Source organism: Channa argus, chromosome 1 (genome assembly GCF_033026475.1).
Source record: "Channa argus isolate prfri chromosome 1, Channa argus male v1.0, whole genome shotgun sequence".
In the NCBI taxonomy this organism is placed as follows: Eukaryota; Metazoa; Chordata; class Actinopteri; order Anabantiformes; family Channidae; genus Channa; species Channa argus.
In genome coordinates, this window is record NC_090197.1 from 1626525 (window position 1) to 1646238 (window position 19714).

At 39.2% G+C, this 19714-nt stretch overlaps 2 gene segments (V, D, J or C); both read right to left on the bottom strand.

The window, feature by feature from the left end:
- Nucleotides 1-4791: 4791 nt before the first annotated feature.
- Nucleotides 4792-6668, bottom strand: LOC137099551 (Ig kappa-b4 chain C region-like). The segment is given in 2 exon segments: nt 4792-5246; nt 6312-6668. Coding segments are annotated over 2 exon segments (537 nt in total).
- A 3998-nt stretch (nt 6669-10666) lies between these two features.
- Nucleotides 10667-11163, bottom strand: LOC137102134 (immunoglobulin kappa constant-like). The segment is given in 2 exon segments: nt 10667-11004; nt 11160-11163. Coding segments are annotated over 2 exon segments (342 nt in total).
- Nucleotides 11164-19714: the final 8551 nt, after the last annotated feature.

Sequence of the window (19714 nt, forward strand, 5' to 3'; positions counted from 1 at the left end):
AGTCTGCATGTTTCCAGCATTGAATTTTGGATTAAAACCTCAGACTATAGAGAGACATGACTCAAACTAACTTAACACTTCTGGAAAGTCATTGTCACATTTTGTCAGCTGATGTGAAAATGACCATAAACATAATGTCACATATTTTCTGAAGGTTTAGATTTTATATTTGAAAATAATCTATGTTGTCTTTAAGTCTTTATTAAAATTATGTTAATTTGAATGAAAAAGATAAGAAACTAATCAGTACTTTAATAAACTGAATGATCCATAAATAAACAGCCTGATCAGATTGATCCAAGTCCCTGTTGGAGTCAGTCCCATCATTTCCATAGAGCCACTTTGCATCAGCAGCACCATGCTCCAGTGATCTGGGAGAGTTTATAGTCCTGAGAGTTGAACACTGGATGACTGACAGCTGTCCTTTATGACAACAGAAGACACAGAAATCCTCCTCATCAAAAACATGACTCTGATCTCCGTCCTCATCTGGACTCTCCTCTGCTGCTGCTTCACAGGTAAAGTCCAAAGAATCCAACTCCTCTCCTCTATCAACATCCGTCCCTCTGAAATGAAGCCCACAAAACCATGATTCTGCTTTCTGTTTTTGTCTCTGTGTCCTCAGAGTCCAGAGGTCAGGTCACAGTGACTCAGCCTGGAGCAGTGAGCTCTGCTCTGGGAGGAACCACAACCATCACATGTAAAACCAGTCAGGATGTGCATATTGAGAACCCTTATCATTGTTTAGCCTGGTACCAACAGAAAGATGGAGAAACACCTAAACGCCTCATATACTTTGTTAGTCTGCAAGACTCAGGGATTCCAGATCGTTTTTCAGGCAGTGGATCAGACTCTGACTTCACTCTGACCATCAGTGGAGTCCAGACTGAAGATGCAGCAGTTTATTACTGTCAGAGTGGCCACAGCATCAACAGTCAGTGGGTGTTCACACAGTGAAAAAGCATCGTACAAAAACCTCCCTCAGTCAGACTGAACAGAAACTGAACTGATGCTGCAGCTGGAAGCTACTGCAGAGACTGATACAGTTCACTGAATGTGCACAAACACCAGTTAATGGTTTAAGTCTCTACACATCATTCACTGTGTCTCCAAAGAGAATCATAAGTATAAAGCAAACATTCATTTGTTTCTCCACTATGTACATGTTTAATATGAAGTTCAAGAGCAGATTGGGGCTCAGCATCCAAGAATATTTTAAGGTCAACAGGAGGACAAACCACAATGTCCTTTTTTTCTTTATCTGATCAAAAGTTAAATTAAATTTTCTTAATACTTCCTCCATTTTGAATATTCAGAAAATCTTAACCAGTGTTCGACTCCACAAAAACAGTTTAAGTAACAAAACTAATAGTACAAAGTTCTTTCCTCTTATTTTTTCCATTTAAACAATAAGTTAAACTCTTATCAAAGTTATCCTCACTCAACACTTAAAGTTCAAACAGAGACTGGACAAGATTTTATTCAGTCACGATAAAGAGCTAAGAGATGGTTCCAACTACACAGCTCAGTCTATGAAACGGTCTTTCATGTTCTTTTTCAACAGTTTAAACATGTATTCAACTATGTCTCCAGCAGTTGGACACGCTCACTGGGAACAGAGGTGGAGAAACCAAAGGATATTGAGATCAGTTTTCTCTGCACCACTTCAGAGGGCAGCTACTGAGTGGGATCATGGCCTCCTCCTTCAATCTCCCTCTCGACCCCTCTGACTCGACTGTTCTGGCTCTGTAGAGACAGAATCCTCTAGAAGATCTTCAGGCACCGTCCTTTTGATATCAGGTTCTGTTGCTTCCAGCTCAGCCCCCTCTCCTCAGTGTGTGGGACAATGAATGTGTTTAGATGGACTTAAGTAACCAGGTTACAGTCGGCTTTCTCTGGAAAGCTGCTTTCTTAAGTGTCATGTAAACGAGAAAGCTGATTTCTGAAATTGGGGTGGGGGATTAGAGAAACTTAGTTTCCCCAGATATATTTCTGACACTGATTTCTTTGCCATGTATACGTGTCACCAGGTTTCTAATTGGCTTTCTCCAACTGTGTATGTGCGTAACAGCAGGCTGCAGACAGGAACACACAGCCGAGTGAAAGAATAAATGTAAAGATCATTAATGGGTTAACGGGGCGATGCCGCCTAATTTTAAAAACATAGTCCACTTCAGGTCAGACAGAAAATGTAACTAACACAAAGTCACTTTCCTCTGTGGATTTCTTAAATTCACACTGTTCTGAATGAGCTCCATGTGTCTTTTCTGTCTGTCCACCTGCAGTGTAACTCTGCTGCAACACACAAAAGACAAGTCAGAAAGCTGCATTTTATGTCACTATACAGTTCAAATGTATGTGTAAGGCTTCCAGATTAAGGCCAAACTGAAGGAGACATCAGGTTACTCTTTGCTGCATGTACTGTATACGAGGATTTCCAGGAACCAGGTTACTGCTGTCTCTTCTCTGCTGTGGTCTTTAAACAGCTGGCGTTGACCTTAATAAGCAGATAAGGGCCCCACTGTGCCTCTAAACACAAACACAATCTAATGCTGATATATTTCTAACGCACACACCCAAAAACAGGAAAGCTATTGAAATCTCTATCTGATTTTGCTGGACACAATTCACCTTCTTCTGAAACCTCAGGATGACAGAGTCCAGAACCTTGGGTCCAGCTCTGTGCTCCTCAGCAGATCTTTGTATGCAGGCTGAAATATTACTGAGGACTTCTGTCTTTATGCCATCATTTGGTCTCATGCTCTGTTCAGTGGCACAGTGAGAGACACTCTGAGGCTTCTCTCCTTAAAAGACTGTGGCGGCTGTCTGTCAAGTTTTCTGGGGTTTCTGCTTCAACAACTGGCCAAACCTGAAAACGGCATAAGCCAACTACAGGAGGTGCAGAGACAACTCAGAACTGGTTCAAAGCAGCTTCAGAGCAGGATAGAAACAGGCTGATATCCTCACAAATAGAAAATGAAAAGAAAAAAAGTCACATATTATTGCCACCAACATTATGAAGCTTTTAATCAAACACTCATGGTACAGGCTAAATTAAATTCACCCTACAACGCTTATCTCACAGTCAGCGTCTGCACTCTGCTGCAGCTGGATCACCTACGCTGCACACGTTTCTCTGCATCTCACCCTGAAACTGTGTTCACGTAGTTGCCTCCACTTCCTATAACATTGCTTAGCAACCGCTCCTTCTCTCAATTACTATTATCAATATATTTCCCCCTTTTTTGTAGTTTTGTGATTTATTTATCCTGTTTTAGGTCAACATTACTTTTTTCCAAGTTTAACTTTACACCTCCTACTTGAGCTCACTTGTGTCCATGTCTCCAGATCAGCTGCTGAAAGGACCGTGTGTTGAAGATGAAGGAGATGTTGTGTAAGTGCAGGATAAAACCAACTCCCAGTTCTGCTCACAGATGTTTATACATGGACATGAGACAAAGAAATCTGTCCAACTCTAACCGATGATGACCTCCATGTTTTCTGGCTCTGCCCACATCCAAACCTTCTGCTTGGAGTTTCTCGTATCTAAAACCATCAGCATCAGCTTTGGTGTTTGTATCTTCACATTACAAACAAATTAACACATCAAACCAACACTGACAAACTTCAAATGCTGATCATCTTTCTCCAACCTGGATTTGTCTCAATAACCCTTCTCCTCTTTTTCATGGTTTCCAGGTTCATCAGGACAAATCACCCTGACTCAGTCTCCTGGATCTCAGTCTGTTGCTCCAGGACAATGTGTCTCCATCAGATGTAAAGTTGGTCCTGGTATTGGTTACTGCTTCAACTGATACCTTCAGAAACCTGGAGAAGCTGCTAAACTCCTGATTTATTTAGCTACAACTCGTCAGTCTGATCGTTTCAGTGGAAGTTATTCTGGGGCTGATACCTGTCTGACCATCAGTGACTGAAGATGCAGGAGTTTATTACTGTCAGCAGGATTACAGCGTCGTTCAAAAACCTCCCTGAGCTGGAGAGGAACTGATCTCAATGAACAACTACAACAAATAGAGACACGTTAAACATCAGTCTGACACTAAAGTTTATAAAGTATAATATTGTTAAATACAATTTATAGTAAAGAAATATTATCTATAAAATCTATATAAAAGCTATTTTTCAGTTTGTTTAAACTTCACACTCTAAACACAATCCATTGAATTTTTTTATTTCAGATTTTAAGATATATAATTTTATATTGTTAAACTATTGTTAAAACTTTTTTTTGTGTTAAAAGTTTAAACTAATAACTTCTATGCAGCTACATCTATGTAGCACATGCAGGGTGTTTTTATTTACTCATAAAATATACAAGTACATTTTATCAGTATCTGCACACAGCAGATACTGATAAAATGCTATTAACAATATCCTGATTTGTATTTCGGATGTAAAAAAGTCTTCTCAGTTGCAGATTGAAGCAGATTCATGACAGTTTTGCTTTTGAAACTTCAACAGTTTCTACCAACAGCAAAGTTTGTTAATAACACACAGCTACTAATTCTCCTGAAATGTTTCAACAATCATGTTTCTCACCAAAATGACATTTTCATTGAGTTTAACGTAGCAGTTTTTTTTATTTGGGGATCAAACCAACAACACTGCAGGTGGTGGACAACCTGCTTTAACCCTTGATCCACAGACACATGAACTCAAAGCTTCTTCTTTATTTAATTTCTGGTTTAATTCATTATGAGTGGATCCAATGAAACTATGAGCACAGACACATGAGTTTATTTTCCATCAACAGACATGAAAACTACAGACTGGATGAGCAGGTTTTTATTGGACTGAATCAATCAAAGTTACAACAAGCAACAGAACTAAGAGACAAAGACAGATACAGAGAGAGGGAGCAGAGTGACATCAGTAGCAGAGTCCCTGGAACACATGTCAGGACTGGGGACACTGGTCTCTCCTCAGTATCTCTATGACTGGAGTCTGGGAGCCCTGTTTGGCCTCACAGGTCACAGAGCCTGCATTCCTCCACTCATTTGCAGGGATCCTCAGGGTGCTGCTCCAGCTGTAGCGTCCGTCTTTCTCCAGCACCCCGGGACTCCTGGTCTCCTCCCAGCTGCTGCCGCTACTACTGCTGTCCACCTTCCAGGACAGAGTCCAGTCTGAGGGGAAGCCCTTGTTGGCCAGACACATGAGTGAGACCTTGTCCTTCTGCTGCTCCTCGCTGGACGGGAACAGCACAGTCAGGCTGGGACGGACATCACCTACAGTAGGAGATACCAGTCAGTTAGAGGACAGAGACCACACAGCTGTCATTCAACTAGCAGACAGTTGGACACCTTAACTGTGTGAGACTGGATTTTGTCCTTGAAGGAGTTTCTGTCAGATGGCTGTTCTGCTCCAACAGTCACTGACTCACACATTGTTTCACTTCCCTTTAAGAAACCTCTCATGCAGATCAGGACAGAGACAAACATCAGACAGTTTGACCTGAAATATGTCCCATAAAACAGTTTGATCCTAATTTTAACTCTACATTAGTTTCAAATATGTAGTGGAAACATCGAGACAGAAAAACACCATGTGACAACAATCAAATATTCTTCATGTGGATTTCAATCCCAATCAAACACATCGAATGATTTCAAATCTACAGGAACAAATAATAAAAAATCCAAGAAAGTCTTTTTCAAACATCACTAGTTATTGTTACTCTGTTAGAATTTAGTGGAAACAAGTCACATTTAAAGATCAGAAGGCAGTTTTCAATGTGGTGGATTAAAGTAGTTGAACTTTGACCCTGACAGGAACATGGAAAGATACGTTTAGTAAAACTGCTCTGAGTTCACCTCCATGATGAAGGTGGGGAATAAAAACAAATACTGAATCTGTTCCAAAGAAAACCAGATCATTTCACCTGCTGCAACTAGTTAAAACACGACTTCACAAGATTTGATCAGAAACTTACTTCCAATATCCAGTCTGGTTCCTCCACCGAAAGTCCACCACAGTGATACAAAGTGACTGAGGCGTCGTACAAAAACCTCTGACTGTACAGAGACACGACTCTCTGACTTTGTCCAACTGAACTAAAGCTGCCACATCTCAACATGTGACTTTAACATTAAAGTTACATTTACTGGTTTATTATTTGATATTTATCACAAACAGTTTTTAAATTCCAGTTGCTAAAACAACGTTGTCTCTTAGTACAATATATTTCCTTAACTATCGTAAAGTAACATGGAAACACAACTATTTTACCTGGAAAACTGATGAAAAAGGAGAAAAGCTCCTGAAATATAAGAGTTTTTAAACATTTGACTTACTTCCAACATCCAGTCTGGTTCCTCCACCAAAAGTCCACCACAGTGATACAAAGTGACTGAGGCGTCGTACAAAAACCTCTGACTGTACAGAGACACGACTCTCTGACTTTGGAACAAACAAACTCAACAAAATGAGTCGTTGGTTGTAAACATGTCTCAGCTGATATAAAAATTGACAATTGACCTCAAAATGTGTTTGATTATACATCAATAATTAACAATAATAATATATAATAATTTTATTGTTTTAGTACATTTGGTAATTTTCAAATAAATGCACAATTGAATTTTTGGTAATTAATTTAAATAATAAAATTATGTTTTGGCAAAAGTCCAAAAAAATAAATAGATAATAAATAGCCAAAACAATATTAATAAACTGATTGATCAGTTTATAATTAGCCTGATCAGATTGATCCAAGTCTCTGTTGGAGTCTGTCCCATCATTTCCATAGAGCCACTTTGCATCAGCAGCACCATGCTCCAGTGCTCTGGGAGAGTTTATAGTCCTGAGAGTTGAACACTTCATGACAACAGAAGACACAGAAATCCTCCTCATCAAAAACATGACTCTGATCTCCGTCCTCATCTGGACTCTGCTCTGCTGCTGCTTCACAGGTAAAGTCCAGAGAATCCAACTCCTCTATTCTATCAACATCCGTCCCTCTGAAATGAAGCCCACAAAACCAATATGCTGCTTTCTGTTTTTGTCTCTGTGTCCTCAGAGTCCAGAGGTCAGGTCACAGTGACTCAGCCTGGACCACTGAGATCTGCTCTAGGAGGAAATGTTAATATCAGATGCAAGATCAGTCAGACTGTTATTAATTCTGACTCTGTGGAATGGTACCAACATAAACCAGGTGAAGCTCCTAAACTGCTAATTTACTACTCAAATCGCAGAGCATCAGGGATTCCAGAGCGTTTTTCAGGCAGTGGATCAAACACTGACTTCACTCTGACCATCAGTGGAGTCCAGACTGAAGATGCAGCAGTTTATTACTGTCTGGGTCGACACAACATAAACAGTCAGTATCTGTTCACACAGTGAAAAAGCATCGTACAAAAACCTCCCTCAGTCAGACTAAACAGAAACTGAACTGATGCTGCAGCTGGAAGCTACTGCAGAGACTGATACAGTTCACTGAATGTACACAAACACCAGTTGATGGTTAAAGTCTGTGAACATCAGTCACTGTGTTGCTTAAGATAAACATGAATATAAAGCAAGAAAAATATCTTTAAAAAAATGTATTTGTCTGCACTATTGGGGCTCAGCATCAAAGGATATACTGAGGTGAACAGGAGGAGTGGACAGTCTCCCAATCCACGATGTCTTTTTTTAAAACTCTGATCAAAATTTAAATCACATTTTCTTAATACCCTCATCCATTTTGAATATTCAGAAAATCTTTACCAGTGTTTGACTCCACAAAATTATATAACTTAACTTATAATTGTATAAGTAACAAAACTAATAGTACAAACTAATAGTTCTTTCCTCTTATTTTGTCCATTTAAACAATAAGTGAAACTCTAATCCTGTTTTATGTCAACATTACTTTTTCCCAAACTTTAAACTCCCACTTGAGCTCCTGGTTACTTAACCCCAGCAGATCACACCCTTTTACCCCCTTATTGCTCTTCTACAGGAATCCAAGCAACCAGTCACCTGACATCTTTATGAAGAATTGTGGCAGGAATCTTGGTGATGTTCTTGGCAGTTTCGATGTCTGTCCTTGTGGGATCCTTAAGAGCTGCTTTCATCACTGAGCCCGGGTAGCTTGGGAATGTCTGGACATATGTATCCCTCACAATCCCCTTCTCATCAGGGTTGACACCCACCACCCTGGCAAGTTTGTATTGACCCCTCAAAGCATTTTGATCAGCAAACCAGACGAAATCTCCCACAGCAACATTCCGTTCCCTAGTCCGCCACTTGTTCCTCTTGAACAGAATTGGTCCTGCCAACTGGCTCCACTTGTTCAAGAATTTACTCACCTCTGCTTGGATGACTCTTAATCTCTAATAAGATTATTCTTTGAACTGGAAATCCCCTGTGTCCCCACAGTGGACCAGCTCATCCAAATAGAAGTAAATTGTAAATTACATTTGAGCCTGGATCTGACCACACCTTCCTTGGGAGACCTCTCAGTGCTGGAAACCTCCGTTAAGTCCTCAGGAATCCCTCACCTGATTGGTCATTGACAACTCACACAACTGTCTACTACTTTCCTTGGCTAACCTTCAACCTTTGATCACCTGGGCCTTTTATCTCATTCTCAAGAGTGTTCCTGCTATTCCCTCATGATTCACACAGCAACCTTCTTATAAGGATATCCAAGCCTCATAAGGCAGAATGGGTCATACAGTTTTATTGTCTCTGAAGATCTGAATCCTGCTTCCACAGACTAGTACACAACCAATCTGTTGACTTTTGTTTCAGCAAATGTCACACCCTCCTGAGCTGCTACTAAGAGGTCTCTGAAAGCATCTTCAGGTTCTCTGGCTGTTAGCGCAGCTACTTTATTTCTCCTCTATAACATTTCCTATTGGCCTGAATTGCTGTTTGGTTCATTATTTCCAGCCACATTTTAGCAGCTCTCCACATCTAATGGGTCACAGAGTCCTGCTTCTTGGCACAGCAGTTCTCTTCTTGTCAGTAGGTTTGGTGTCTTTGGTCTTACCTCTTCTTGTCGCACGTCTTGGCCTGTCTGCATCTTTCACTTCTTCTTTGAAAAGTTGATTGAGGTCATAATATAGGACGATCACCAGTGTTGACTCTGGTATTGGCTCTTCTATCTCCTCATTCTCTCTGTCTCTGCAGAGGAACCTGTGGAGGTGCACTTCTTGTTCCTCTAACCACACAGAGTTGTACATTTTCTTATATCTCCAAAGGCTGTGTTTACTCTTCTCCTGAACCTTATGAGCACAGCTCTGATGTAAGTACATCTAAGTACATCTGGACCCTTTCAGAGCAGATCATTCATGATCAGTCCTTTAAACTTCTGACTACTGTTCCTCACAAGATGAACTGAAGTCATCACCGAGTGGGGGATGGGTGCTACCAAACACATTGATGCAGTCCATTGATGCAGTCCCATTTCCACCATCCCACCAACTCCCCAGAGGAGTTTTACATCTGGGAGTTTAGATGAAGATGGTCTTCAGATTGTCACTTCCTCTTTGACCTTAGAAACCATAGCAACAGATTGGCATCACTGATGAACCATGAAAACAGATGCTTCCAGGACTAAAGATAGTTTCATTTTGTTCCACAGATATTTCACCAAGAAAAAGAAAAATGGCTGCACAGAAAAAGAAACTTTGAATAACGTGAAATACAGTTTACAGTGAAACAGTAAAATGTACTTTATGATTATAGATTTTCTGAAATGGATTTTCTAAACATAGAACGTATGTTTAGTTGATATAATTTAAATAAAACGTTACCACTAGTTTCTTTTGCTGTCAAATGTATCTTTCCATGTTTTGTGGAAAGGTTAATTTTCAAGCAAATTGAATATAATCTGAGATAAATATGTTTCATAAATAGATGACAGTTTTGTACTAAACCTAAAACAAATTATTTGTACTTAATAGGCAAGTTTGTTTAACAACATTTTTTTTGAGATCACACTTCTGAGGCTGATATACTGATAATGTCCACAGACATAATTCTGATAAATACTTCTCTAATGCTGCCAGCACAGTGGAAGGTTCCTCCAGTTCCCTCCCACAGTCCAAACTCATGCATGTTAGGTTCATTGGTGACTCTAAATTGCCTGTAGGTGTGAATGGTTGTCTGTCTGTGTGTCCCTCTGTGTTTGCTCTGAGATCGGGTGGACCGCACCTCTGGCCCAATGACAGCAAGGATAGACTCCAGCCCCCACAACCCTAACAAGAATAAGCGGTTACAGATAATAGATGGATGGAATTCATGTAGATTTACTTAAATGTTTTACAGTTCTGGATATTTTTAATACCAATAGAATTTGTACCAGTAAAAAAGACACACATGGTAACTGTAAAAGTCTATTAGTTATGATTATCTTTTATAGTAATATTAGGTATCTTAAACCTGAACTTTAATTCCATAAGTTCCAGGTCATTTTTTACTTTTGGACCAAGTTGGAATGAGTCTAACACATATGCATTTTAGATTATTTTAACAATAAAACAAATTAAAAGACAGAATGCAGGTTTTTATTTAGGTGACATATTCATGATTTTAAAGCAACAAAACATTCTTAATGAAGCTTGTCAAACAATTTGCTAAACAACAAACAAACATACAAAAAAAAAAAAGACAGAGCAGTAGCACAGCTAAACCCGTAGCAGAGACCTGATAGCTCAGTTTAGGACTGGGGACATTGGTCTTTCCTCAGTGTCTCTATGACTGGAGTCCTGGAGTCTCGTTTGGCCTCACAGGTCACAGAGTTCACCTTCCCCCACTGGTCTGCAGGGATCTTTAAGATGCCGCTCCAGGTGTAGAGGTTGTTCTTCTCCAGCACCCCGGGACTCCTGGTCTCCTCCCAGCTGCTGCTGCTGCCGCTGCTGGTGCTGCCGTCCACCTTCCAGGACAGAGTCTGGTCTGAGGGGAACCCCCTGCTGGACAGACACATGACTGAGACCTTGTCCTTCTCTAGTTCCTCACTGGAGGGGGGCAGCACAGTCTGGGTGGGATGGACATCACCTAAAGTAGGAGACACCAATCAGTTAGAGGACAGAGACCACACAGCTGTCAATCAAGCAGCAGACAGTTGGACACCTTTACTGTGTGAGAGTGGATTTTGTCCTTGAAGGAGTTTCTGTCAGATGGTTGTTCTGCTCCAACAGTCACTGACTCACACATTGTTTCACTTCGCTTTAAGAAACCTGTCATGCAGATCAGAAGCCAAACATCGTCTATCAAAAAAACCTTTCAATTTGTTTAAAAAATAAATAAATAAATAAATACATTTGTTCAAAAAATAAATAAATAAATAAATACATTTGTTCAAAAAATAAATAAATAAATAAATACATTTGTTCAAAAAATAAATAAATAAATTTTTTATATATATATATATATATATATATATATATATATATATATATATATATATATATGTGTGTGTGTGTGTGTGTGTGTGTGTGTGTTTTTGTTTTTATTTTTTTTAATATTGAGCAGAACCAATACAGTTTGTTTTTCTGATATATAAACATATTGTACTTATATTAGAGTTTAGGGTCTCCACAGCGGATCATTGTCCGCATTTTGATGTGGCACAGTTTGTTTTACGTCGTGTGTGTGTGTGTGTGTGTGTGTGTGTGTGTGTGTGTGTGTGTGTGTGTGTGTGTGTGTGTGTGTGTGTGTGTGTGTGTGTGTGTGTGTGTGTGTGTGTGTGTGTGTGTGTGATCTTTGATGAATCTGTTCCTTGTGTTTCTGACCTGCTGTCAGTTTTTATAGACAATGAAAAGTCAAATGAATATGGGAGAATTTTGATGAACTATAACCAGGAGCCCTGATCTCAGTTAAAGAAACAAAAGAAAAACATGTGAATTATTCAATTCAATTTTTCAATTAAACTTTATTTATCTAGCGCCAATTCACAACAAAGTCTTCTCAAGGCACTTTACAGAATAAAGTACAGATTATAAAGATTGACAACCCTGAGCAACAGTGGAGAGGAAAACCTCCCTTTAAGGGATGAAACCTCTAGCAGAAACAGGCTCAGGGTGGGCGACCATCTGCCTCGACCGGTTGAGGTGAGTGGAAAGTGAAGAGAGAAAAGAAAAGAGGAACACAAGCAACAAGAAAACATCGGGCAGGTTGGTAGGACCAGTAGCTGCACACTGGAAAACACATAGCTTCAAAGGACTTAAAAGTAGAGAGGGTCTCTGCTTCCTGAATCTGAACAAGGAGCTGGCTCAACTAGGATTACAGAGATCGTTGCATTGAAATACAATCTGATATAAAAACTAGAACTGAATCCACTTTTCAGTTCATCTTTACAGATGACGAAATCTACAACAGATACAGAGGAATGTGGAGTATTTTCAATACAATAAACAGATCAGATTTAAATTTACATTTGATAACATATCTAATAACTATTTTGTCAGTTGATGAACAATAAGGAAACAAGATGAAAAATTTACCACCTGTGATCAATCAGCAGTCAGTGGAAACAACACATTTGTCAGAAAGTGATTTATTAAAATGTGTAATGTGTCACATTTTTATTAAGATTATGATATATTAGTTATTCTTTAGAGCACAGTTGAATGGAATGAAAAAATAAATGTACGCTTTAAGATTATATATATTTAGCTAAATGTTTTCATCTTGCAGGAAGGTAAAAATTAAAACAGCAGGTTCAGAATTTCCTAAAAGAAACAAGAAGCAGGTTGTAAGAAGAAGAGTCCACAGCACAAGGACAAACTGAACCACAGTGACATGTGATGTATATATGAAGGGGCTGATGAGGGAAGTGGGAACAGGTGTGTAAGTGGGTGGAGTCAGTGGTGAATGGGAAACAGGTGGATCTGAGGGGCGTCAAGTGACTGCAGGGAGGTCTGAGGACATCTGGTGGACAGATGGACAATGGCAGGAGAAAGACAAAATAAACAGAGCTGAGAGAATGTTTTCATTTTCATTTTAGTACAACTTTCTAAATACACTTGTGTAACAGGTGAAATTATGATCATGTTGGGTTAAGGTTAAATTTACATCCTTGCAAGTTATTAGAATATACTTGTAATTTATATAAAAGAATTGGACGTCATACTTTTACTCAGCAACCTTTAGTTTAGATAACAGATGGATGGAAGCACTTGCAGTTTTCCTTAATTATTAAGTTTGTGCATGTTTGCCACCTTTACAGCAGCTGATCAGACTGTTCTCACATTGTTCAATTGGGCCTTATCAGTTTTTGTGGGCTCATCACTGTGGTTCTGTAGGTGACGATCTACCTTCCAGTGATCTGATAAAAGGAAACATCGAAATACGTTGGGACAGGAAATGTTTTTACTTTGGTATTTTAACCCACATCAGGATCTTTCCCTAAAGCCCAGCACTGATGTTTTTGTGGCTTTGTGCCAACATGTAACCACATAGACTTTGTGCAGAAGCTAAGATGGTTGTAGGTCTGTTTTTTGTTGTAACCATGACAACAACAACAACAGGTCAAGGCCACAATCTTCTCGCTGTGAGGCAAAGGTGCCCAACAGAAAATCTTTAAAATGTGACAGTGATACATTGGAAATAAAATTAAAGAACTGTTTTCAGTTTCTCAGCCAAGTGTTTTTAGTTTTAGATGGTCTCATAAAGCCAAACACTGAACAACAGTGTGATAGAAGTAAAATGACAAAGTTATTTTTATCCAACAGTCAAATGAAAAAAAAGCTGTGAATGTGTTGGTTTTCTTGCTGCTACTTCCTCAGTCTTCTCTGAGCCAGAGAGAAGGTTGAAACCCTGACAGCAGCATCAGTTACTATATTTATATTTACTGCAGTTAGTAGTTTATGTTACACCAGAAGACTTTAAAGTTTTACTACAGCACAGTAATCGATCATCAGTAACAGTCAGTGACGTTAAGCTACTGTCCATGTGTCTCAGTCGTCTCAACATGTCTTCAGATATTTACGCCCAACCAGATTTTTCCAAGAAGGTGAGATACAACAGAACATTGGAGACAGATGGAGGAGAGTGGGAGGAAAGAGAAGTGGACATCTATGAGAACACAGATATCAGAGATGATCACACTGAAATTCAGTCACAGGAAGGAGGTAAGTGAGGAAGTATGAGGACGTCATATTAGAAACAAGAACTTATCTGTTAGTTGATTGAGCCTTCAAATAAACTGATTAAACTGATGTGTGAACACTAAGTTTTTCCTCTGGTCAGTTTAGTTCCACTCAGCTACAGTGAGGATGATGTTCCGTGAACTAACTGATAACTAAATGTGCAGTAACAGTTTCTCTGTAGAGTTTGGTTGATGTGTTATTACCTGATTTTATTCTCTGTTTCAGTGGTGGATTATACTTGAACATTTGAGATGAAGGTTGTTTCTGTGAAATTGTCTACAGTTGCTGGAACAACCACAGACTTAAGCACTGATGCTTAGAGTGATGAGTAATAACCAACAACCACGTTTCTTCCTTTTTCTCCTGCAGGACCAAACACTCAGAAACGTCCTCCAGTCCACAGAAAACCTGTTCTGTATGTAGCAGCGCTGTGTCTTCTGATGACGGCTGTGATCATCATCCTGTCCACACTGTGTAAGATTAATTAGCAGCAGAAATGAACTTGTTACCATGATGTATTTGAAGACAGAGTCCTGCACTGTCCTGCAGAGTTTCCCTCAGCTGGTCTCTCTTTGCTTTGAACTTTCCATTGCATTCATTTCCTTCTATTGCAGACATTTGTGTGTGTGCCACAAGTCTCTCCTCCTGTCATGGAGTTCCTATTCCTGTAGGCCTGGTTCTGTAGTCATATGTTTGGCTGAGGCACAGTCACAGGAAGTGAAGTCAGTTGAAGACAAAATAAAAGCACATCCAACATCAATTATACTAAAATTAATTTCCAAATTCATGCAAAAGAAACCGGAACACATTAATAAATAAAACACACACAAACAAAGGCAAAAAAAATTACATCTGTTCATATTTATCAGCTTGTTGTGACCCAACATCTGCTGCTCTCCGTCACTTTACTTCCTTTTACATCTGGATCTTTTTGATTTCTTTTATTTCTGTTTGTTAGGTTATTTTTTCACACTCTGAACATCATGACATGTTGAAGAAGTTGATAGTTGCTCAATGAGAGAAATCATAAATAACTACACAGTTCACACGTCACATTTCCTGTGTCAGAAACACCAGTTTATTTAAAGTAAAAGATGATACAGGAAGGAGGCTTTTGATGGTAGAATTATATGCATGTGTACACAGAGCTACTGCTGAGTGAACACTTTGTATCTTAGCATCATGAGCAGGAAACACATTTGAAAATTTTCACTATGATTTTAATTTTGCATCATATTTATCAGCTTTTCCAACTCAAATGCAGAGAGAAATAAATTCAGTCAAAGTTAATTTAATTTACAAAACAGAAAGAGACAAATGTATTTAAAGTGTCTGTGGTTGTGGTTTGTCTTGCTGCTACTTCCTTGATGCCTGACTCAGACAGAAACACACAGTGAAGACTGGTCACAAAGAAGTTCACTTAGTTTTTAGCTCTTTAGTTCATCAACATGTCGACAGAAATTCAAACTGAGTCTGATCTGAGGGTGAAATATATCAGAGTAGAGAGAGAGAACATGGAGGTGGAGATGATGGAGGATGGAAAGTACAATATTCCTTCACAAAAAGCTGGTAAATATGAAATAATGAATCCTACAACAGAAAAGTTCATGTTGAGTATTTGTGTGTTTCTTTTAGATTTATGTCATGATGTTCAGAAACAACTTATTTCCTTGAGGCTCGACTGCTGTAACTCGCTGTATTTAGGTGTTAACCAGTGGATTCTTCAGCAGCCACAGTTGGTGCAGAATGCTGCGTGTTGCGTCCTCTTCATTGGCTTCCTATTCACTTCAGGATCCATTTTAAGATCTTATTACTCACGTTTAAAGCCCTTAATGCTCTGGCTCCTTCTTATTTGGTTACTATTCATGTGATCAACTCAACACTACTGTCTAGCTGAGCCCAGATCTAGGTCTAAGTGTTGGGGTGACGGGGCCTTTGCTGTTATTGCCCTTAAGTTTGTATTTAAAAGTAAGAAGCTCAGATAAAACACAATATCAGGAGGCAAAGAGTTCCACAGCTTAAGACTCACTATTAATAAAGGTCACATGACATTACAACTGTTATCTCTTCACTTTAACTGGTGTCAAAGAACAATTGACATCATCCTTCATTCCAGTTCCTGTAACTGTGGAACATAATGAAACATAATGAACATGTCAGATGTGTCTGTGTATTTTGTCTCTGTAGAAACACACAGTGAGCAGAAACTTCCATCTGTGAAAAGAAGCTGTTTCAGAGTGTTTAAAGTGTCTCTGGGAGTTCTGTATCTTCTGATTCTGGCTCCTCGGACACTGTGAGGATCTTATTTTCCTCCTTAAACCCTGTTTGTACTTGATCATTCAGCTGCTGTTAGTTTCCCTGCAGTTATGACACAGTGAGGGAGCCAAGCACACAGCAGGTTAAAGGACAGTAATTAAAGTCCACTTGGAAAAATCACACAAGAATCAAATATTATACATTTATTATACAGGTTTTCTACATTACTTGGTCATAAAATGTCATCTGATCTTCATCTAAGTCAACAGTATTGACAAATGTAATGTGCCTAAAATATATATTTTTTTTCATTCAACATTCAAAATGGTAGTGGAAAAAGTAAGTGAACCCTTGGAATTCATAAGTGGTTGACACCCCCATCATTGTCTTTGTTGCATCAGCCAACTTCTGCAGAGTTTGAGCTGATGGAAAGACATTCTCACATTATCCTGAAGAGTTTTGAGAAAACAATTTGCTACAAAACACAGAACATTTAGCCATTACTGCTGTGGACTGTCAATGTGCTCTTTGTCAAACTTCAGTCCTGCAGCAGTGTTCTTTTTAGTAGAAAGCGGCTTCCTTCATGGTGTCCTGCCGTAGACACCCTGCTTGTTCACTGGTTTACATTCTGTAGACTCATGAACACAGTTGTTGGCCAGTTCCAACGATAGCTTCAGATCTTTAGCTGTCACTCTGGGTTGGTTCTTTTCCTCATTGAGTGAGTTTACATGGGCTGGTTTCTGAAATCGGGGTAGTGGATTAGGGAAACCTGGTTTCCACAGGAAGGTTTCTGTTGGAGAACAGCGTTTTTCTGTCACTATATAGTTAAAAACTGAGCGTCAGGCTTCTAAAATAAGTCAGAGGTGGAAGAGAAATCAGGTTACTCTGGTGCTAAATGTATATGTGGTTTTCCAGTAACCCGGTTACTTAAGTGCATGTAAACGCAGTCAGTGATAAGTCTTCGTTGTGGTCTTGGGGTCATTTTGACTGGGGTCCACTTCTTGGTAGAGCAGCCTCAGTCCCAAAGTGTCTCCATTTGTAAATTGTTCACTGTAGATGATGATACATTTCTAAAGTCTTTAATATCACTTTGTAAACCTTTGCAGCTTTATGTAAGTCAACAATTCTTGATCGTAGATCATCTGAAAGCTCTTTTTGGTGAGGCACGACTCGCATGAGCGGATTCTTGTGCGGACAACAAAACAACACAAACTAACAAAAACCCTACGTTACCAAACCAAACCAGTAACAAATAAAAGACAAATAAACTCCTAACACAAACCAGGAGAACAATGAGTAAAATCAAAGGGCTTCTCACTCTTACTGTGCTGCCTGGAGCTCAGTATTTACAGTGAATTATATCCAAACTTATTTACACACAAGTCCTAAATCTTACAGAGTCTGAAACAGAATACTGGGTTGTAGTGGCTGAGGTGGAGACAGGGAGCTGCTGTCATCTGGGGTCTAGGAAGTTTGTCTCTACTCCACCTGCTGCTCAGTGGCTTAAAATCTCCCAGGACAACAAAGATCCTGTATGAGTAGCAGTTCAGTCAGGTTTAGCTGCAATAACAACAGTACAACACCACACAGAGACTCCGCCCCTTTTAGTCCAATCAGAGTAATAGTGACAGTGACATTAATGCACAGGAAGTACATTAATTTTGTCTTTTCAAAAGCAGAATTCATTTGATGTTTTTGGTCTGTTTTTGTTTTGTTATTTCTTACCAGATATTCTGCTGAAATTTGAAAGAGACAAGCTCCAAAACCAAATTGAAGGTAAAAATATTTCTAAATACACTGGAACTTTCTATAATAATCCTTGCTGCCTCTATAACTTTTAGTTTTTATTTATAATCACAGCCAGTTACAGGATAAACAGCTGACAGGAAAAAAATGAAGAAAAGTTAGTCTTTAGATTGAGTTATAATTATTTTATGATGCATTGTTTTGCTTTTTTCTTGTTGAGAATCACTTATAAATCATTGCCATCTCCTTGAAATGAAGTTAGAAACATGTTTCTTACAAATGAATGTTGTTGAACTTGTTAATCATTTAGTCCTGATCAGCTCTGGGCTCATCACACACTCAGATCTTGGTTCTCTTCGTTATCCATCTATACTACATCCCTGGGTTCTATCATCCACTCACATGGCTTTTCCCATCATTGCTATGCTGACGACACATAGCTCTTCCTGTCCTTTCCACTGATGTCATCAATGACCTTTCACTGACATGTCCTCTGTCTCTAGGGCAGCAGATTTGTCCTCTACAACATCAGAAAGATCAGACCCTACCTTTCTGAATATTTAACCCGACTCACTAGCATTTCTGCCTGTTTCTCTGACATCTCTGCTTGAATAAGAGAAAGACATCTTCAACTCAACCTTTCCAAGACCAAAGTTCTAGTCTTCACAGCCAGACCTTCAAACAACATCAGCATCAACATTGGGTCTTCAATGATTGTCAGGATTTAGAGTTCATCATAGTACCGAAACAGCACTGGTAAAAGTCACCAACGATCTTCTCATGGCCTCAGATAATGGACTCATCTCTATACTTGTTCTGTTAGATCTTAGTGCTGCATTTGATACCATTGATCATAACATTTTATTACAGAGACTGGAACATGAAATTGGAATTACAGGAACTGCACTAAGTTGGTTTAAATCTTATCTGTCTGATAGATTTCAATTTGTTCATGTTAATGATGAATCCTCCATGCACACAAAGGTTAGCTATGGAGTTCCACAAGGCTCTGTGTTAGGACCAATACTTTTTACTTTATATATGTCTCCTTTAGGCAACATTATTAGAAAACACTCCATAAATTTCCACTGCTATGCTGATGATACCCAGATATATTTATCTATGGAACCAGATGAAAATAATCAGTTAATAAAGCTTCATGCCTACAAGACATAAAGGCCTGGATGTCCCACAATTTAAGTGATGCCGAAAAACTGGTCCATGCATTTGTTACTTCTAGGTTGGACTACTGTAATTCCCTACTTTCAGGATGCCCCAGTAACTAAAGAGCCTGCAATTAATCCAAAATGCTGCAGCAAGAGTGCTGACTGGAACTAGCAAGAGAGATCATGTTTCACCTTCACTAGCTTCTCTCCATTGGCTTCCCATTAAATTTAGAATAGAATTTAAAACCCTGCTTCTTACATATAAAGCTCTGAATGGTCAGGCTCCATCACATATAGAAGATCTCATAGCACCATATCATCCCAGTAGACCACTTCGCTCTCAGAATGCAGGCCTACTTGTGGTTCCCAGAATTTCCAAAAGTAGAATGGGAGGTAGAGCCTTTAGCTATCAAGCTCCTCTTCTGTGGAACCAGCTCCCAGTTCAGA